The sequence below is a fragment of the Drosophila navojoa genome, chromosome 3, assembly GCF_054131105.1.
Source record: "Drosophila navojoa isolate 15081-1374.11 chromosome 3, UAZ_NAV_1.0, whole genome shotgun sequence".
Classification (NCBI taxonomy): domain Eukaryota; kingdom Metazoa; phylum Arthropoda; class Insecta; order Diptera; family Drosophilidae; genus Drosophila; species Drosophila navojoa.
The window spans coordinates 5,702,056-5,722,944 of NC_142891.1; the positions used below are offsets into that span (position 1 = coordinate 5,702,056).

General features: G+C 37.6%; 2 protein-coding genes across 3 annotated transcripts in view; one reads left to right on the top strand and one right to left on the bottom strand.

The window, feature by feature from the left end:
- The window catches only part of eys (eyes shut), a 73,941-nt gene that overhangs the window by 18,370 nt on the left and 34,682 nt on the right, over positions 1-20,889 (bottom strand). For both annotated transcript variants that reach the window (XM_030383744.2, XM_030383745.2), the window contains exons 4-5: positions 9,553-9,705; positions 7,339-9,488 (exon numbers count right to left, since the gene is read on the bottom strand). In XM_030383744.2, the coding sequence (XP_030239604.1) occupies positions 7,339-9,488; positions 9,553-9,705 (2,303 nt within the window). The remainder of the gene's footprint in view (positions 1-7,338; positions 9,489-9,552; positions 9,706-20,889) is intronic.
- Positions 1-20,889, top strand: part of LOC115562359 (MKRN2 opposite strand protein) — a 76,998-nt gene that overhangs the window by 17,462 nt on the left and 38,647 nt on the right. The gene's annotated exons all lie outside the window — the stretch shown is intronic.

Sequence of the window (20,889 nt, forward strand, 5' to 3'; positions counted from 1 at the left end):
ATATGTCTATATGTCTATATGTCTATATGTCTATATGTCTATATGTCTATATGTCTATATGTCTATATGTCTATATGTCTATATGTCTATATGTCTATATGTCTATATGTCTATATGTCTATATGTCTATATGTCTATATGTCTATATGTCTATATGTCTATATGTCTATATGTCTATATGTCTATATGTCTATATGTCTATATGTCTATATGTCTATATGTCTATATGTCTATATGTCTATATGTCTATGTCTATGTCTATGTCTATATGTCTATATGTCTATATGTCTATATGTCTATATGTCTATATGTCTATATGTCTATATGTCTATATGTCTATATGTCTATATGTCTATATGTCTATATGTCTATATGTCTATATGTCTATATGTCTATATGTCTATATGTCTATATGTCTATATGTCTATATGTCTATATGTCTATATGTCTATATGTCTATATGTCTATATGTCTATATGTCTATATGTCTATATGTCTATATGTCTATATGTCTATATGTCTATATGTCTATATGTCTATATGTCTATATGTCTATATGTCTATATGTCTATATGTCTATATGTCTATATGTCTATATGTCTATATGTCTATATGTCTATATGTCTATATGTCTATATGTCTATATGTCTATATGTCTATATGTCTATATGTCTATATGTCTATATGTCTATATGTCTATATGTCTATATGTCTATATGTCTATATGTCTATATGTCTATATGTCTATATGTCTATATGTCTATATGTCTATATGTCTATATGTCTATATGTCTATATGTCTATATGTCTATATGTCTATTTATCTTTATATGTCTATATGTCTATATGTCTATATGTCTATATGGTTACATGTCTATATGTCTATATGTCTATATGTCTATATGTCTATATGTCTATATGTCTATATGTCTATATGTCTATATGTCTATATGTCTATATGTCTATATGTCTATATGTCTATATGTCTATATGTCTATATGTCTATATGTCTATATGTCTATATGTCTATATGTCTATATGTCTATATGTCTATATGTCTATATGTCTATATGTCTATATGTCTATATGTCTATATGTCTATATGTCTATATGTCTATATGTCTATATGTCTATATGTCTATATGTCTATATGTCTATTCTATATGTCTATATGTCTATATGTCTATATGTCTATATGTCTATATGTCTATATGTCTATATGTCTATATGTCTATATGTCTATATGTCTATATGTCTATATGTCTATATGTCTATATGTCTATATGTCTATATGTCTATATGTCTATATGTCTATATGTCTATATGTCTATATGTCTATATGTCTATATGTCTATATGTCTATATGTCTATATGTCATCTAATTAGTAAAACTCTTCAATTACCTATAAAAATAATGACCGCCGTTAAATGACAAGCATAGGCTGCAGGAAAAACCATGTAGATGCCTTTCTGATAGGCTTCAGATATATGCTTGTTGTTAAGACGGAGGAAACTATTGAAAATATATTGCATACGCTATAAACTATCTTAAGTTTTAAACAGTAAATCATTTACTATAGCTACGCTAACAAGAGCTATAGCCACAAATTCGAGCATCTTGAAATATGTATCTTATGGATTACTTCCACCGCGCACGCATTTTCCATGCACAAAAGAAAATGCACAGCCTGCGGCTAAATTGTTCTTGCAAACTTGCGTCAGTTTTTGTACATCAATTTATAAAAATATACAAATATATATATGTATAATATATGTGTAATATATGTGTATGAAAGGAAGCTGGAGAATTTGTAAGAGGAGATGCTATGTTAGTCGAGCATGCCCGCCAACGGGTGGATGGGGTACCCTAGCATATTTTCATTTTGTATTTGTCGAGCTCGGGCGAGGTATTACACAATAATCAACGCCTCATGTTGCAGCTCGAGGGGGCGAGGCCTTGTTTTCCAGGGTCAGGTCGTATAGTTATTGCGAAGCCCCCAGTGCCCCGCGGGAGCAACAAATTGTGTAGCTACATGCTACAAGTATTTTTTGTGTATATTTTCTTTTTTTTCGTTTTTTTTTTTGTTTTTGAGCACGCCATTTTTGCATGCATTCCGTTATGTGGAAACTTTTGATGCATCAGCTTTTCCCGGTTTTTAGTAGTTGCATGAAAATGAAAACTCAACACTTGCTGTTCATGTTCGCAGTGCTAACAATTATTCGAGATGTGCGCTCCAGTTGTTATCTTTTTTATTCTGATTCTTTTTACGTGTTTTAGATAAATGAAGATATATATATATTTGTTTGTATTTTATTTATTTATATTTAGCTAGGGCTTTTGATTAACTTTAATGTGTGCTGCTTGCTTAAAGTCAATGGCTTGAAAATCTATATTTTTAATGTTTAAACTTTGCAATTAAGTGAACTTTTTAGTTTGCTTAAGTCTGCTTTATGATGGTTCATAAATAAAAAATAACCAATTTTTTTTATAGTTTTCTTTGTTTTGCTATGCTTTGCACTCAGTTGCGTCTTAAGGTAAAATTGAGCTTTTTGTAGAACTTTATTTATATCTTGTTGAAACTTTTATAAGGGCGCTTTATGTGGCTAAAATAATTGTATATATAGGAAGGACTAGATATGGAATAGAATATATTTATATAAAGATTAAATGCTCTTTAATGGTTCAGAAAAGCGTCCATATTAATTTATGGAATGTATTTTATATTATTTAGATTTATTCATTATTTAATATTTAATATACATATGTATATATATATAAATATCAAACATCTATAATATATTTATTTGCTTAATCTTGTGTACAACAGGTAAATTTGGCACCTGTCTTATATGTACATATTATTCATATCAAACTTGATCCTCACACATTCCCAAAGTATTGATAAAAGGATTTGTATTTGCTGCATTGAAGTGCCCTTCATAGGTATATGTAAGTAAGTATGTATGTACAATACTAATTGTAAGAGGACCCTCAAGTGTCAGCTCGGAAATGATGAAGGGCTGTGTGGGAAGAGCTCACTTTTTGGAGCAGATGCTCAGCGCTAAGGCGGCACTCAGAGCGCATTAAGCCAAATGCGAGCTGAGACCTTGGCGAGTCATTTGGAGACATGGAGCGGTGCGTCTAACCAATGCAGGCGGGGCGCATTAGGCAGACGCACGCAGACATGTGGTGAGCGTTTAAAGAGGCTCAACAAAGTTTTCATTAGTGGCGTCAGCTTTTGGCGTTGGCGGTGACGTTGGCGTTGGCGTTGGCAGAGCGCGCAATGCAAATGTGACGCGTGGCAAATGAAAAGAGAATACGAGACACATACACACGAATATATATACATAGAGATAGTGTGTGTGAGAGTGAGGTAGAACAGCGGGGGCTGTGAGTCAAAAACCAGGCAAACATTTGCAAAAACCCCAAACTCGACGGCTGGCACTTGAAATGTGCTTAATGCCACTTTACGAGTGACTTTCGCTGAGTGCGAGTGCCACTTTGCGTGCAGTTCTCGCTCTGTCTCTCTGTCTCTCTGCTCTCTCTTTGTGTCTCTCTGTTCGCTGCCTTCGCTCTGGTGGCTAGACGCGTTAAAAATATGCTTCTTCATAAGTTCGCACTCCTCGCTCACTCGCTCCTCTGTTCTGTGGGCTCTGTACACAAGGGTAAACGAAATGACAGCTGACATATGTAAGTGTCTGTCCGACTGTATGTATGTGTGTCTCTGTCTATCATGCTTTTTAGCTTTTGTGTGTGTGTATGTGTGTGTGTTTGTGTGTGTGTGTTTGTGAGTATGGGGAGGTAGCACGTTTTCGGCGCTCAAAATTAACGGATAAACTACACAAACACACACAGACCCAGGCACGGGCACGCACACACAGACAAACACACTCAGCACTTTTGTGTGTAGTTAAATCACTTGGCAACAATAAAGTGGCATTTGCTTTATGAAATAATTTCAACACACACACGCACATACTCATGCATAGACACACAGACACCTGTCATTTGTTTTGGTTAGCTTTTCGTCTATTTAGCTGTTTGTGCTTTTACTTTTCTGCGGCTCTGTGTGCATGAAATTTGTTATGAAAATTAAATATTTAACTTATTAGTAGCTGCAGTTGTGAGTGTGCCTGTGTGTGTGCAAGCGTGTAGATGTTACAACTTCCACGAGACAGAGCCAATAAAGGAGTTTCAGTGTTGCCTAACGTATTTCGTTAAATTTTAAATTAGAATGCAGGAAAGTTTTTTAAATAGACTCAGAAACAGCTATTGCAAACCCAATTTATTGGGTTATGAAAAAGTAGTGTTGAAAATTTTTAATGTAATAGTGTTAATAATAAATAGTTTTGTATAATTTAAAATTTGTATACACATATATCAACATCTTATAAGAAAATTGATTCGAACAGAGTTCTCTGTCTGAAAATACCTATATTTTTTCAGTGTTGTATAACGTGCATACATGAAATCATACGCCTTGCACTGAAGTAAACAATTTCCCAATTATCCTGAAAGGGCCAAACAAGTTTCGTTTTCACAATTGTCGATTTGCCAGTTATTAGTACACCCCAGAAAAACGTGTGTTTGTCTGGGCGATTCGGTACTATCTCTCTGTATTGTTCCTAATTGTGCTCAATTTGTCAGACATTAATTTAAAATGCTCCCATTCCCCTCAGTTTTGCGTGTTCTAGTCCCAAAGTCCCAGTCAGAGGAAAAAACATTATTTTTTCGTAGAATTACCATACCGCAAGTATTTTCATAAATAGTTGAATAGGCATACTTTACAGCTGGCCCATTTAGTTCTGAATTCTCGACTGCTCTGGGCATGGCAGTGTGGCCAGGGAAACGGGGAAGAGTACAGACACTTTTGTGGCTTTTTGTTGCAGAACAAAATTTTGCTGCTGTGCTATTTTGTGTGATTTCACCTGAAATTTGAGGCTAACTGGCAGGAGAGAGATTGTTAACTATTCTGTTGCAAAAGCGATTGGCATTTGATGATGCTACATGAGATATCTGCCCTATGAAACAGACAGCTTGTTCGGCCTAGTTGCCAAAAGTTTCTACCTGTCAGTGAAATGAGTTGAAGGTAATTTTTATAAATTATGCTGTATAAATAGTTGAACTTGTACGTGTTTAAAGTTTTGAAGTTGTTATCTGAATTTGAAACATAGGCAGACATGTAAACTTTTTGATTGATTTGCTGCTAATTGGATAGTTTTTTGCCTTCACTACAAATTGGTTTTGGTAATCAAATTAACTGTAAATCTATTCATATAAATTCGAACACACTTTAATTAAGCTGTATTTACTTGAGGCTATAATTATATTATTTTTTATTTATTTAATGAGTTTTACTATTCTATTGCAATTTTCTCACATAGTTGCATGTGTCATATTTCTATCAGAATTTCATGAAATCCCTTGCATGGATTGTTAGTTGAGCATAATTCTCCTAATGTAACTCTAGTTCGATGCCATCATTAAAATAATTGTAAATCTATTCATATAAATTCGAGCACACTTTAATTAAGCTGTATTTACTTGAGGCTATAATTATATTATTTTTTATTTATTAATGCATTCTACAATTCAATTTATTTAAATTCTCTCACATAGTTACATGTGTCATATTTCAATCAGAATTTCATGAAATCCCTTGCATGCATTGTTAGTTGAGCATCATTTGGCATGGCTTGTGCTAGGGACTCGACTTCTCCTAATGTAACTCTAGTTCGATGCCATCTTAACTGTTGGCTAGGATTCGGCTCTGTTTGGTTTGAATCAAACTAAGTAAGGAGCTTACAAATGTTGTTGCCTCGATGCGTTGTTGTTGTTGTTGTTGTTCCTCCTTTGTTGCTCGACAAGCTACATACATGATTATTTATGCATTGGGCCAGGCGCATGAGGTCAGCAGCATATGCTTCTCTCTGCTCGCTGTGCATCTGTGTGTCGTTGTGTGTGTTTGTGTGTGTGTGTTGGTTTTAGTGGGTTGTGTGTGTAGCTGTCTGTTTGCCGTTTCGACTTGTCATTGTATGTGTGTGCGGTCTCTATCTCTCGTCCAGTATATCTCGTCTGCCATTAAATGCTATGATTAAAGTTTCTCTATGCTGCGCAAATGAGAACTTATTTATCAACGGTAATTCTCATGAGTTTTGTGAAAATCATTAATCTTAAAGCTAGTTTCAACATTTATGCATATCATATTAGATGTCAAGTAATTGTTCTTGATGCTTCTTACTAATTTTAATTGTCGAGCACAGCTGGTGCAAGAGTAGATTACTAAATAGATAATAGAGATTTTTGTTTTTGGCTCAGCTTGAAAAGTGAGCAGCGAAGAACATGTTGATTTTGTGCTAGGTTCGAGTTGTCAGTACTTTGTAATTATCCAATGGCATTAATTAAAAATACCCTTTAAATGAATTTGCCTTAAGAGTGTATTTAGATTTTGTGGTATTTTGTGCATAGCTGCTTTGAATAAGATACTATTCAGTTTGATTAAAAAATATATTTAATCAATACTTTAATCTTCGCTCTAAGCAGCTTTAAAGCACATACAAACTTAATCTGCTTGAAAGCTTATATAAAGATACGTATTTGATAAGCTTTTAACTAGCTAAAGTCTTAAAGCTCAAACGTCCAAAAACTCATTAAAAAGAATATTTCTACGAACTTGTCCTTCAATCGAAGCTTAAAACTGAACATAGTTTAGTGAGTATTCACCTATCATTGTCAATAAAATGCTATAAAATATTCAATATATAAAATATAATATATAATAATATATTATTAATAAGTAATATAAAGCTGCAAAAACAATAATCTAGATTTGCATTAGATTTTGTGAATTCATATTGAAAATATTATAAATACGTAAACACATCAAGCTAACTAAACTTCAGCTTAAGCATTGTGAGAGCTTTAGAGTTCCACTTCAACTGAGGCTCTTCAACGTGCTTGAATGGCTTTGCAAAATGTAAATATTTGTGTACAGTAAAAAAGCAAAAGCTCTTTTGAAATCGAGGTCAATTTTACTGGATAGTCCACATAGTCCATGAAGCTCCCAATGAGCATATGTTGGCCATGTGTAATTCTTGTTTGCCTATGGCCAAGGTAATTAGAACGTTGGCGCCCATGTAATGGCTCGTCAATGGGTCAGCGGGAGGGGCAGTGTGACAGGAATAAATGTAACAGGAGTCGCCCACAGGGGCTGTTTTATGGCCAATTGGACGCTTAATGGGGTAGAAAATTGTTGAAGTTGTGTATTTATTTATTTACTTTTTGTTAACCACAAATACCAACGTCTATTGATTGATCAGGGGCTCTTGGTTACTCACCCGGGAACCCTCCGATGTGGTTACACAAGTGCCGCCGTTGTAGCAGCCGAGCTTGATGCAGTCGACATCGCCAGATTTGCCTTCAGAGCCGCCAGCACCACTGCCAGCACCACTGCCAGTACCACCGGTGGCCACCGTATTGGCACCGTCCGTCTCCTCACTGCTCTCGGTTACCTGAGACTTGGTCGGCGGCGCTACCTCCGGTTGTCCGGGCGTACTGTAGACATATATGGGCGGTGTGGGTGGTGGCATCGTCTGTGCCGACTGTGTGGATGGCGGAGTCGGTGGCACCGTAACTGCAGGCAAGCTGGCCACAGTTGGTGGTTCCGTGGGCAATGGTGTGGGTGCCGGGGTGACCACAGTTCTGGACGTGGTTGTCTCGCGAGGCGACTCGACGGTCATCAAAGGCGGCGCAGGCGGTCCCACCAAGTCTTCGGTTGTCATAGCCTGGGATGTGGTTATCTCCACAGGCGCGGGCACAGTTACTGGCGGTGGCAACTGTGTGGTGCCTGGCTCATATTCCGCTGATATTTCAGTGGCTGCATGAGTCGTTTGTGGTTGAGGTTCACGTGGGGTCGTTATTGGTGGCAATAGTGTTGTGGTTGGGAGCGTTGCATTGCTCTCCAGAATGGTAACCACAATGTGCGGAGTTTGTGCCGTGGTCAGCTCCACGCTGGGCGGCTCATAGTCCAGTGGTGCTGTGGTGGTCTCCTGCTGCACGGGTGGCTGCACCGTCGTAAATCGCCCAGCGCTGGTGCGATGTGTTGTGATGAGCACCTCAGCTGGATAATCCGTGAAGAATGGCGCCGCTGTGGTGGGCAGCTCGGTCCACAAATGTCGCGTTGTCTCCTCGAGCGGCGTCTTGGTCGGGCTCACCGTGGTCTCTGGCGGAAAATAGGGTGTCGGTGTGGGTGCATAGTCCACCGAGATGCTTGTCTCAAATGTGGTTACGTGATGCACATAGATGCTGCTGGGCGTGGTGGCGGCTATGGGCTGCTCCACCGACTCGGAGCTGCTCGATGATGCATAATCAACGGCAATGGTTATGCTGGGCGGCTGAGTTACAGTGGTTCGCATTGTGGTGGTGGGCTCCTCACTGGAACCGCTGCCGCTGCCGATGCCGCTGCCGGCGTCACTGCCGCTGACATCAAAGCGCCGCACGGTTGTATATTCCTCGGAGGTAATCAATTCCGAAGAGGTTTCGGCTGATGAGGAGGCGGTGACGGCGGGAGCCGGCATTGGGGGTAGAGTAGTGTAGATGCCGTGAGTTTCCTCGGACGACGAGGTGGAGCCTGAAGAAATGCCACCAGCCGGCGGTGTGGTGGGTGCAGGCAGTGGCTGTGCCTCGGCTGTTGGCTCTGGGGCCTCCGGCTGTGGTTGCGGCCTAATTGTAGTTGGCACCTTGTCTAAGCTGTGGCTGTCGCTCTCGGGTGGTGCCACTGTCACGCGGACCTCTACCAGGGTTTCCTCCGACGAAGACGATGAGGACTCAATTGGCGTCATGGTGGTTACGGCTGGTGCTGGCGGTGTAGTGGGTGGTGCACTTGGGGCCATGGTCGTTTCTGGTGGTGTAACCGGTCGCACAGTGGGCGGTGCTAAAGTAGAGGAGGCCGGCACCGACGGTGTTACGGACACCGCCGGTGGTGCAGCTGTCGCCGGTGCAGTATAGTTGCAATCGAGCGATTCCTCACCCACCATCAGGCATTCGCACAGCATGCCCGTCAGCAGCGGCGGGCAGGAGCAGGAGAAGGTATCGACGCCGTCAATGCAAACGCCTCCGTTCATGCAGCGCGGTCCCAGCTGACACTCGTCGTATTGGAATTCGCACTTCTCGCCGTGATAATCTGGCACGCAGTAGCATGTGGGCACATTCTCCTCCATGAGGCAGAGGGCATTGTTCTGGCATGGATTGTCCGCACAAATGAGTATCTCCTCCTCGCAGTTGACGCCCGTATAGCCCATGGGGCAGGCGCAGGCATAGGCGGCCAATTTGTCCACACAGACGCCGCCGTTCTGGCAGGGCGAGGAGGCGCATTCATTGATCTCCTCCTGACAGATGCGGCCATGCCAGCCCGCCGAGCACTGGCAGCTAAACTCCAAGCCGCGGCCCTCAATGCACTCGCCGCCGTGCTGGCAACGGGCTCCAGTGCCTGTAACCAAGGATCACAATGAGTGCAAAAGCGATTCGGTTAGCTCCCACAAACCGTGACTTACCCGTGTCGCAGACGGCCACATCCAGTTCACAGTGATCCCCCAGATAGCCGGGCTGGCAGGTGCAGGTGTAGCCATTGTTACGGTCACGGCAAAGTCCGCCATTTTGACATGGATTTGACATGCATTCGTCCACATTTTCCTCACAATTTGAGCCTGTTCGTTCATGGCGTTGACATTCGCGTGCGATGTGACCGAAAAACAATGAGTGCAAGCGAATCAGACATATATAGAGGGTGAGAGAGAGAGAGGGATAGAGGGAGAGAGGGAGAGTTGAGAAAGTGACATTAATTGATGGCACCACAATGTGCAACTTGTGTACTGTTTCATAACGTTCCATTCCATGATATTTCGTCTCGTTTCATTTCGTTTCGTTTCAGTCAACAGTCTCTGTGTCCTTTTTAATTAAAAATTTATGTCAGTTGGTTAAAGTTGTCGCTTCCAGTGTGGCGTGTAAATGGCTCATAAATAAAACTTGTTATTTTTACTCGCATCGCAAATGCAAACTTTATAGTTGAGCATTGTTTTCTTTATGCATTCCCAATACATTTTTCATGTGCACACAACTTCATGTGTATTCAAATCACTGACCCTTGTAGCTCTGCTTTCATCTCCACTACATTTTCATTCAATATAAACAAAAAAGCTTTCATTAGATCTGTTTTCATGTGACCAGAGCTTCAAAGGAGCTGCTGTCCTCATTGCTCTTCACTTGCATAGAGAAAAATCACCCCAAAATCCAAATATAAATTTTGCTTTTCAATTAGTGCATCGATATATTCCATTCAAAGTATCATTCATTTACCCCGATGAAAAAAAAAGTGTAGAAAAAATGTTGAAAGCCTTTTTTTTTCAAGCAACTCTTAACTAGATGGCTACAAACAAATGCATACCATCGAAGTGAAATTGAATGACTTTTCATTATATTAAGCAATGAAAGAGCTCTTTTTTCCACACTCTCTCACTCCCACTCACTCACTCGCTCACTCTCCCTTAGCATCCATTACAACCTTATATAACGCTGTTTGCTGCTCTATCTGACATCGCACAGCCAAGTGGAAAGCGCACAACTTTTTCGATACAGGCGCATCGTTGGCAATCAAAACAAAACTTCAAGTGCTGATTTTGGTGCATCCAATATAAACAATTCAAAAGTACACACACACACACTCTTCGACATATCTATATATAGATATCTATACGCCCTTTAACTGATGACTGTCAAGCATTCAAATAGCAACAAATTTCTAGAAATTTTGTTAGCTGCACAAGACGAAGTTGTTATGCTCTAGCTGCTCTTTTTGAAGTTTAATGCATAATAGAAGTTTCGCTTTGACTCTGAACTAATAGAAGTTTTTCGTTAGCAAAGAAAAATTTAATGTAAAGGGAGTTTAAGCTGCCACTAAAGACAAAAGTAAACTAGTTACAAGATACAAATTTTATAAACAAAAATCAAAGATTTATTTTAAAAAATCTTAAACAATATAAATATATATTTAAAAATCTGAAAATTATAAAAAAAAATTTTTAATGTACAAAATACTAATTCAATTTTTTTTTTTTTAAAGAAATGACAAAATAAAATCATTAAAACATAAGAATAAAAACTTAAAAAAAATTAAAATCTTTAAAACATATGTCTAAAATAAAAAAAAACACGAAAAGGTGTAAAGATGTAAGATGTAAGAAATAAATAAAAAAAACTCAAGAAAATATAAGTTTAATAAAATAACTAATAATTAAATTTAAAAAAGGGCAAAAAATTATTTTTTTAAAAATATATATATAAAAAAATAAAACAGAAAAAATATGCAAAAAATAAAATTCTGTATTAAATTCTATCATAGAAGAAGGGAAAATGAAATTAATCCGAAATTTTTGACTATTAAAGATTAAATTATGCAAAAGCTGCTTTATTTAGGCATACAAATCCGACATTTGTATACAAGGAGAGAGACATATATTTAGATTTATATATCAATTTCGAAATGGGTTCATTTATATATAAAAATAAATATAGATATCCACATCAAGTGACCATTTTAGTCAAGTCAAGGATATGTTGAGTATGCTTTAACAAACATTTATAGAGCTTTGGTTACTGAAGAAATCTCTAGTTGATATGTTTGATATGGTGCTATATTAAACAGTTGTTATGCCCCTCAAGTTAGTTATTTGTTACACAGGACGCAGACACAACGTGAGCAGCACAAGCAACACAGCACGAAGAACAATGCTTGAAAATACTTTTCAATTTTCTGCTCAACAACTACAAAAGACGCTGACGACAAGAAATGGCAGCGGTAGAGGTAGAGGTAGAGTTAGAGGGAGGAAAAGAGCATGGAAGAGAGGTGAAGAGTGCGCCGTCAGTGGTTGCCGGTGGCAGCAACTGACGGGTAAGCAGACGGACGGACGGACGAAAGGACGGACAAAGGCAACAGCAGGAAGTCTTTGGTAGTGTTGAGAATCGCCCTATTGTGTATGCTATAATTTTCGTTGCGTTGTTTGTGGCACTGGCAACAGTGCGTATGAGTGATTTTTTTCTCAGCATCTCAAACGTTCGTGTGTGTGTGCGTGCGTGCGTGTGTTTGTGTTGCAAATTTATTGCTCGCGAAATGTTTTGTCTGCAGTTTTTTTCATTTTCTTCTATTTTTTTTTTTTTTTTTTGAGAGAATTTATTTGGCTGCCTCCTTTTGTCGGCCCGCATCTAGATCCTTTTAGTTTTCTATTTTGGCAACAAGTTGGCTCCAAGTTTATCCTGTGCCAAAACTTTTGCCTGCTTCGTATCTTTCAAGTGTCTGTGCCTCCGTCTGTTTGCTTGTCTGTCCCATTTGTCTGACGGACGCAGAAAACTTGTACAAAAGCACTTCAAAGTGTCGAAACTAAAGTGTCAAAAAGCCTGCACCGTCGCCAGCAGCTAGCAAATTCTTTGGCTGCACTTTGTCTAAATTATGGCGCGGCAACTTTTTAATTCAATGCACTGAAATTGCATTCATTCGCAGTACAATTGTCAAAAGAAACGATAAAATAAATGAAATACAATATAATAATGTAGCGCTCAGGTGGGCAAAGGGCGTGGCAGCAACAATTTATCACTTGTGCTCATAAATAACACAAAATACACTGATGGACATAAAAATGTAGCTATGCAGATGCACACTCATAAATGGCCAGACCAAAAGATAAATGTCTCTCTGCTCGGTGTGGGAATTTGTGGGTGTGTGACTGTGTGTGAGTGCGAGCGTATTTTGTTTATAATGCAACTGTGTTGCCCCTCTATGCAGTGGGGGGCAGTGGGGGAGCGCCCGCACAGACGAACGAATATTAAATTTGCATAAGCACTAAATCAACACAATGAACAAACTGTGTCAGAGCCAGCTGCAGAATACATGTAAAGGAAGAAAATAGAAAAAATCAAATTCTGCTGTTGACTAACAGATGCTCTACAAAAATTTATTCAATATACATATATGTATGTCAAGAGCTTTAGACATCAGCTATAAAATGGGCTTTAAGAAGAGAGCTTAAAGGCTTACAAATGTTTTATAAATTTATGCATTTAAAACACTCGAAGAATATTTTAAATTTATATTTTTGATTAGCTCTACATAATATCTAGAAATATATTAATAAAATGGCTCGTATGATTTGAAACCTTAATAACCTTTTTCTCATAAAATGAGTACTTATTCTGTATAAATAAAAAATCATTTTAGGTACTATTAAAAATATTATGAAAAGCAAAAAAAAAAAAAAAAAATATGAAAAATTACATAAAGTATTAATAAAGCTAAAAAAGAAAAAAAAAAAAAAAAAAAAAAAAAAAAAAAAAAAAAAAAAAAAAAAACAGATGTATAAATATAATTTTGTATTTTAGTGAGGCTCTATCATTCATACATTTTGTTTTGCGAAATATTTCAGGAAATATTACAAAATTACCAAATTAATACCTATTTATAATTACTTTATTTTTTTTTACATATATATTCACTTGATTTATTTTATAAGCCTTTAATCTTCATTCATCTATGACTTTCAACAGCTTGATTTGTGTTTAGTTGTAGCATTTGAATTTTAAGCTTGGCTAATCAAATCATCATTTATTTGTACATTTAGTTAAATGTTTTGAAATTTATTGCTTCAATAAATTTAAATTTGACTAAAGACTGATTCAGGCTGTCCAAAATTTGAGTAATCAATTGTTCAATGGGCTGCTGTAATAAGCTATAAATATTTAGTTAAATGTCTGATTGACTTTCCGACAACTATAAATATTTAATCCCAGACAAGCTCAAACCAAATCAATGCTAAAAGGGTATTCAGTTTGAGTGCATTGTAGATTTTTCATAAAGCAGTTTACAAAATCAAAATTTTAGAATTTGAAATGGAAAAGCATCTGAAAACTTGCCTATTTGATAAAGTTTTGTTGTATACTCAATTCATAGCCTGAAGCTAAACTCAAATTATAGGCAATTCTACTGAGCTCACAAAGCAGGAAATGGGAAACTTACGTTTAAGTTCAAGACATTAAGTAAATAATCCAATACAAAAGTTGTAATTAAAGTAAAGTCAATGAGAACTTTGTGACTAAACAGCTTCACACACACACACACACACACATGCTCTTTGACTTCTTGCTAGCTTCTCTTTCTTTGCGTCTCTCTCTCTCTCTCTAAAATGCTTTTCTTATTGTTGCAAACTAGTCAACATGAGCTTGAGGTGAGCTGTTTCAACTTTTGCTCAGCAAACATTTGATGCCTTATGACGTGTGCGTGTGTGTCTGTGTGTGTGCGTGTTTGATCTGATATATAAAACCGCTACACACATGACTTTCGGCGGCCTACTCTGATATAGGCATATTAAATTTCTGTTGCATACCTTGAGGCTGCGTGTTAAAGATTTCACTCGTGCAAAGATTTCGCACCTCTACTGGTATTAGATCAATATATGAGCAATAATTTAAGTTCGCTTTCGCCTATAATGGAACTGCAGCCCGATGTTCCGCTCTGGAGTAATGCTCTTTTCCATTGGCGTATTTCATTGAGCCTCTGGCTCATCCATTAAATCAGCAGCGTATGGACGATGGATGTTGGTCGTTGGGCGGCCATTGGCAATTCAATTTGTTTATGGGCCATGCCGTTGGTTTATGATTTGATGGAGCCATACTTGAAATTGTACAAATATTCGTGCCTCAATTTTATTTACTGTCGTTGTTAACTTTAGATGCATTTTATGGCCTGCATAAATACAGATCTGGCCATTCCATTTTGGGTAAGTGAGAAAGTGAGAGAGAGAATGACACCGAGAGAGTGGGTGAGTGGGCTGTAAGGTCAGCTAGTAAAACGTGTATTTATGTTAAAATATTTATACATTTTTTATTTGCTGCATTAAACGTTTTTCGGACTATATTTTTTGATAAACATTAAAGAAACTCTTGGCGAAAATTAAAAAAAAAAATTACTTAGCTTATTATAAGACAATTAATAAATAAAGTAGTTATTTAGCCTTTTGTGTTCTTCATCACTCACATTGAGTGGTAATTGTGGCCATTTCCGCTTTTGCGTATGGCTTTGGCCTTTGTAGCTGCCATTGCAGCGCAAACATTCAGAAAATAATTCACTTTGTGTTAAGCATACGACACGTTGCACAAGGAGCCAGCCAAAGCCGCAACGCAACAGGGAAAATTTACCTTTGTTGCCAAAGGCACAACATGAAATGTCACATTACGCTCCAATTCAGGCCGAAGTCCAGGAAGTGGTCAAGCAGCAGCGAGGGTGATTGAGAGAGAGAGAAAGAGAGAGAGAGAGAGTGAGAGTGCAAGATGTTCGCCCCACTCTTTTTAGGCCAGCTCGACGCACCTGCGGTTAGCTCTGGGTGGGTCACGCTGGTGGCTTCGGTTGCTTGTGGCAGCATTGTGAATCGAGTTTGATTTGACCAACTGCAGCTACTGGCAGCTTAATAGCACCCAAAGTCCTCGACTTGGCATTGGTCACCTTTCTATGGCTCTATGCAATGCCGATATATTCCCCTATTCTATTCTTCTCCAATTTTTGTTTTTCATTCTTTTTTCTATTTGTGGTTTCAGCGTTTGCCGCAAGGCCTTTTCCACAATTTTTCTGTTGTTTGTTATTTTCGTATTTGTTTTCTCGCTTTTTTTTCTGTTTTGTTATGTGTGAAGTCGTTAAAGTGAAAATCGATTTTCATTTTATTGCTGCATGTGCGTGAATGGAAAGGCGAGGGCTGCTTCAGGGGGTTGGCGTTGAGTCTAGGGGTCGCAAACGGTCAGCTCTGTCTGCCTGAGTGTGTCTGCGTGTCGGTAGTTGTGGGGCTGGAGGTGGCGATGGAGGTGGTGGTGGAGGGGCTGCTTGAATTTTCACTCTCAGCAGTCGCTGCGCCGCAATCGACGGCATGTTTTATGAATGAATTTTTCGAATTGGACGCACATTTTTTTCTGGTGGTTAATGGACGAAACTGGTTGCCATCATGTTATAGCCAACCACCCAGCTCTCCTATTCCCGCCCCTACGCCTGCCACACTCTGCTACCTCAATTGTTGTCGGCATTTTCCTTTATTTTTGGGCGTTTTTTTTTCTTTCTTTCAATTTTTTGTGCGCAGAGTTTTTTGTTTTGAATGTGAAATTTACAACACAATTCTCGGTCGGATTTTACTTTTGGTATTCGGTCGATTTTATTTTGGTTTCTTTCTTTCGTTTCGGCTCTTTTTTTTTGTCGCTCGTTGAATGTCTAAATATTTGAAATGCAGCATTAATCAAAAAATGTATTTTGCCAAAATAAAACCGAGAGCACTTTGCATACCGTATGACCAAATGATTCATACATTCACAAATATTGATAAATTGTGCGTTTTTTTTTTTTTGTAAATTGACAGGCGTGACAACAATTGAGACGATTGAAATAGTAAACATAGATGGATTCCCTGGTATTAACTTGGATTATAATTGATGTAAATGTGTATATATTTATCCTAAAAAGGGTTAGAAATTTATCACAATCTCTCAGTCTCTGTATTTCTCTAGAATAAGAAACTCTCTCATACTTACTACCTCTCTCTCGCTCTCTCTCTGTCTGCCTCTTTCTGTCTGCCTCTCTCTCTCTCTTTATCTTTCTCTCCTTCTCGTTTTTTCGAGTTGAATCTCTCCCCCTCTCTTCCTCTTCTATCGCTCTCTTGCTAGCTCTCCCTCTTTGTCTTTATATTTTTTCTTGCTCTTTCAAAACTATCACTCTCTTTCTCTTTCTCGTTCAATTTTAATATTTCTCTTTTATTATATTTATCTCCCTCTCTCCATTTTCTTTTCTTCTTCTATCACGCTCTCTTATTTTCCCCGCCCTCTCTCTTTGTCTATCTTTCTTTCACTATTTCTCTCTCCTCCCTCTCCCTCTCCATCTGCTTGTCCAAACTTTTGCATACTATTTATCTAGCATCTGCTTCGCCTTTCCTAACCACTTTAGATCTTCATATCTTAACTACATAGAATAATATTCTCCACCTTTACCGCTTGATTTATGTATAATTTTTTGTTCGCCTTGTCTTCTGCATCCTGCCACAGATGTTGCAGCTGCTGCCGCTGTTCACATCCTTCTCGTTTTTGTCTACTGCCAGCGCAGTGTAAACACTTGTGCAACAAGGTAAAAACATTTGTTTTGGCTTCGAGTCTTCAATACGCATGAACCTTAAACTTTTGCAATGTTGACCCCCCCGTGTATGACGCTCACCCCGCTCAAGGCTTGTATTTGTTGTAGTCGATGCACAAATTGAAATTTGAATTTTATTTGCACACATTTTGTGATTCATATTTGCTTCTTACGTATGCTTTACGGATCGTAAGGGGTGCAGCTCTGCAGCAGGAGTGGCTGAAAGCATTCCGAATATGACATCGTTTATAATAATAATAAAGAAAAAAAAAAAAATATATATATATATATATATATATATATATACATACATATATATGAATCAGAAGAGCAAGTATGTGGCAAACGGTTGTCAACGACTCTGCGATGCGCTGCACAGGCGACAATTGTTGAACGACTCACAGAGTGTAGGAGAACTATATGCGTTGATAAAGTAGCTTGAGACTCAGAAGCTTGTAGAGGAATACATTACTTCAGTTGACTTGTATTAAAGTCCATAAGCAACTGTTCGCATATAATATATGTGCACTGTACTGTGTGCTTACTGTGAGCTGACAGTAAGACGGCCATTATTCAATTCAAATATACTTTTTTGCTCAACTTACTTTACAGTGTATTAAAAATTCCATGAGTTGAATATATTGCACATTTCGTTTGCATTTTAAGTTTCGTTCAGGCTCTTTGTTCCTGTGCATGTGTGTGCTAATGTGTGTGTGTGTGTGCGTGTGTATGAGTGTGTGTGCGTTAAAAGAGCGCACGAATAAATGCATATAATAGTATAAATAATTGAATGAGTGCACAGCTCTGCATAATTTAAATGCGAATGCTGCAAAACACTCACAGTCCCATTCACATTTCGCTATAATTAAGAAATTCCGTTTTATAGCCGAGCAACAAATTGTAATAGAAACACGAACTCAGTGAGATGAACGACAAACTATATATGCGATATATATATATAGTATACAGTATGTATAAATGCTGAGGTCCTTGCTCAAAGTGAATATATTTATTGAAAGTGAAATTAAATACTTAATAATGATGCAATTACAATACGATTTTTATTTACTATATGTATAAGAACAATTGAAATCGCATATACACATATATATTCAATAAGAATCGTATTATATTGTATATATAAGTACTGCTGTTCCTTTTGCCTTCATGCCATAAGTGGATTTAAGTAAAAGTGAAATGTAAATGAAAACCCAATGAAATGCACTTTATTTTAATTACCTTAAACAATAATAAAGATGTATATATATAGACGGAAGAGATGTTAACGTGGCGTACGTATATCGCATATGAGATACAACATAGGCTGAGTGAAACTTCAATGTGATTTAATGAATAATTAAACAGATTTTAAAGAGTCCTCCCAACTTAGTTTATATACCTTATATATTAAAGCTGAACAACACCTGCAATAACAGTTAATGGCATGCCAATGAGCGCACATCCACAGGCTTTAGCTATCGTATATTAGACTTAAATGTGACAAGTCCCCTGGTAATAAAATATATATATATATATAATTGCAATATATATGTATATACATATATTTATATATTTATATATATGTATATGCAATTGTTATTTGGAGTATTTCCATGCGATTTGTATGCGCGCTTAATCCAAGCGAAAGGCAATCTATTTCGGTGGCTTTTGGATTCTCGACCCGAAACTACTCGATGTGACAGTGAGCAATGAAATGCACTTGAGCTCATCTGTGAAACTAATCACAGAAGCCAACCTTAAATCCGAGCGCTGAATGCTGCTAAAGCAATTCGAGTATGTCACTCAGTCAGCAAAATGAATGGGGGCGGGTGGCTGGAGCCCTAGCGATTCGAATTCGCATATCCCTTGGCTTTTGGTGTGGGTGGTGGGTCATATGGCTGCTTGAATGTCTTGTGGTGCGCATTGTTGCGCTTTCAATTGCACTTTTTCGCTGTGCCAACGAAAGGCATCAGCTGGAAGTCCCCAAGCGGCGCCAGGACAATTGCAAGCGCCAGCCCATTGAATCCTGGCAAGCTCATTTTCACGGCAATTGCAGCTGCCTCTCCTGTTGTAAAGAATATATACATATGTATGTATATATGTATTGGGGTATGTTTGTGTGTGTGCTTTACGGCTTTTAATTAATTGAATATTGTACTATATTTCTAGCTTGGATTTCGTTTTCCTTTTACTTTTTACTTCTTGGTATTTTATACAATTTCTGATATTTTTTTCCGTTTTTTTTTTTTTCTGTCTGCCAGTTTCTATTGAATCGGCACATCTAGGCTGGCAGGCTGGCGCAGCTTTCCTGCATTTCCATTGAACTGCATGTGGAAAATTTTCTATCGACTGGCAGCAGCGTTGCGTAAAATTAGAAAGTATTGTGTTGAACTTCAATGGCTAAATTTATAAGTGAGAAAATTGCATTGCAGCTGCCACAGCAGCGGCAGCAGCATCGAATGAGCATAGCATGTTTACGTTACGCTGTCTCTCTTTCTCATTCTATTAGTCTCTCTTTACAATGAGGGCCTTTCTCGAGTGGATTGTATGGCTACAGAAATGCAATGTGTAGTAATTAATTAAATGGCTTTAATTAAGGCTCTGAGTAGCTCTCGGCTTTCAGTTGATGTAGACGTATTTATTTTTCATTTATTTGAATAAGTCTTTGTTATATTTGTTCAACTAGCGTTAGCATATATTGGGCGTATAATAAGCGGCATTAATGAATATTATATTATATAAATTTTGTTTGGCTATAATAGTGAAAATATAGAAACGGCTAATTGATTAAAGTTTGATCCACAAATAGATGAAAATTATTAAGCATCAAACTGGGCATGTATATTCTTGAAAATTCGAGATCATTTGATCGATTAATATCGAAAATGGGTTAATGATAATAAATGGTTTTTATACATAGGAATATATATTTGAAATTTCAACCCTTTAGCTTTTGTAGTTTACTGACGAATATTTGGCGCCCTTTTGGCCACCTGGCACCTGCTCTATCGTAAACGCAAACAGTTTGCTATTAAGCTTTAAAGATAGAACAAGCCCTATTGATTATTTTTCTATTGCTTTTCAAATATAATAAAATTTTTAGTCCTAAAAAAGACCCATAAAAGTCAATTATTATAGCTAGCAATTAGCATATTTTGATTTTATTTATATGTCACAATTAACCTAATTTTGTGCATAAAAAGCGTTTGCTTTGCTTTTATTGCTATCAAACACAATAAATTGCTATGTTTATAGAGCTAATGCTAATCCCAAATCCAATATGAAGCGTGTCAAAAGCTGCATAAAAGTTCAATAAACTCTAAAGATTCCATTATAAAATCAATATGCAATATTATGAATATTTTATTTAACGTCACACACAGAACCACACACCTACACACACCCACACACATCCACTCACACGCACAGTAAAATCGGCAAAACTAAAATCCCCAAAAGGCAATTGATTAGCTACAAAATGAGGACAATTGGATAGCCGCAAATGTATTTTAATATTGGGTACCGTATTACTGAAATGTTTGCGCTCTCTCTCGCTCTTTTTGTCCCTTCTATCTCTCTTGCGTTACATCTAACGCCCATTGAGCAAATGAAATAAAAAATTTATGTAAATCGTTGAGCCACGTGAAATTCAATGAATTTCGATTTGTTTCCTTTTTTCAGTTCCCTT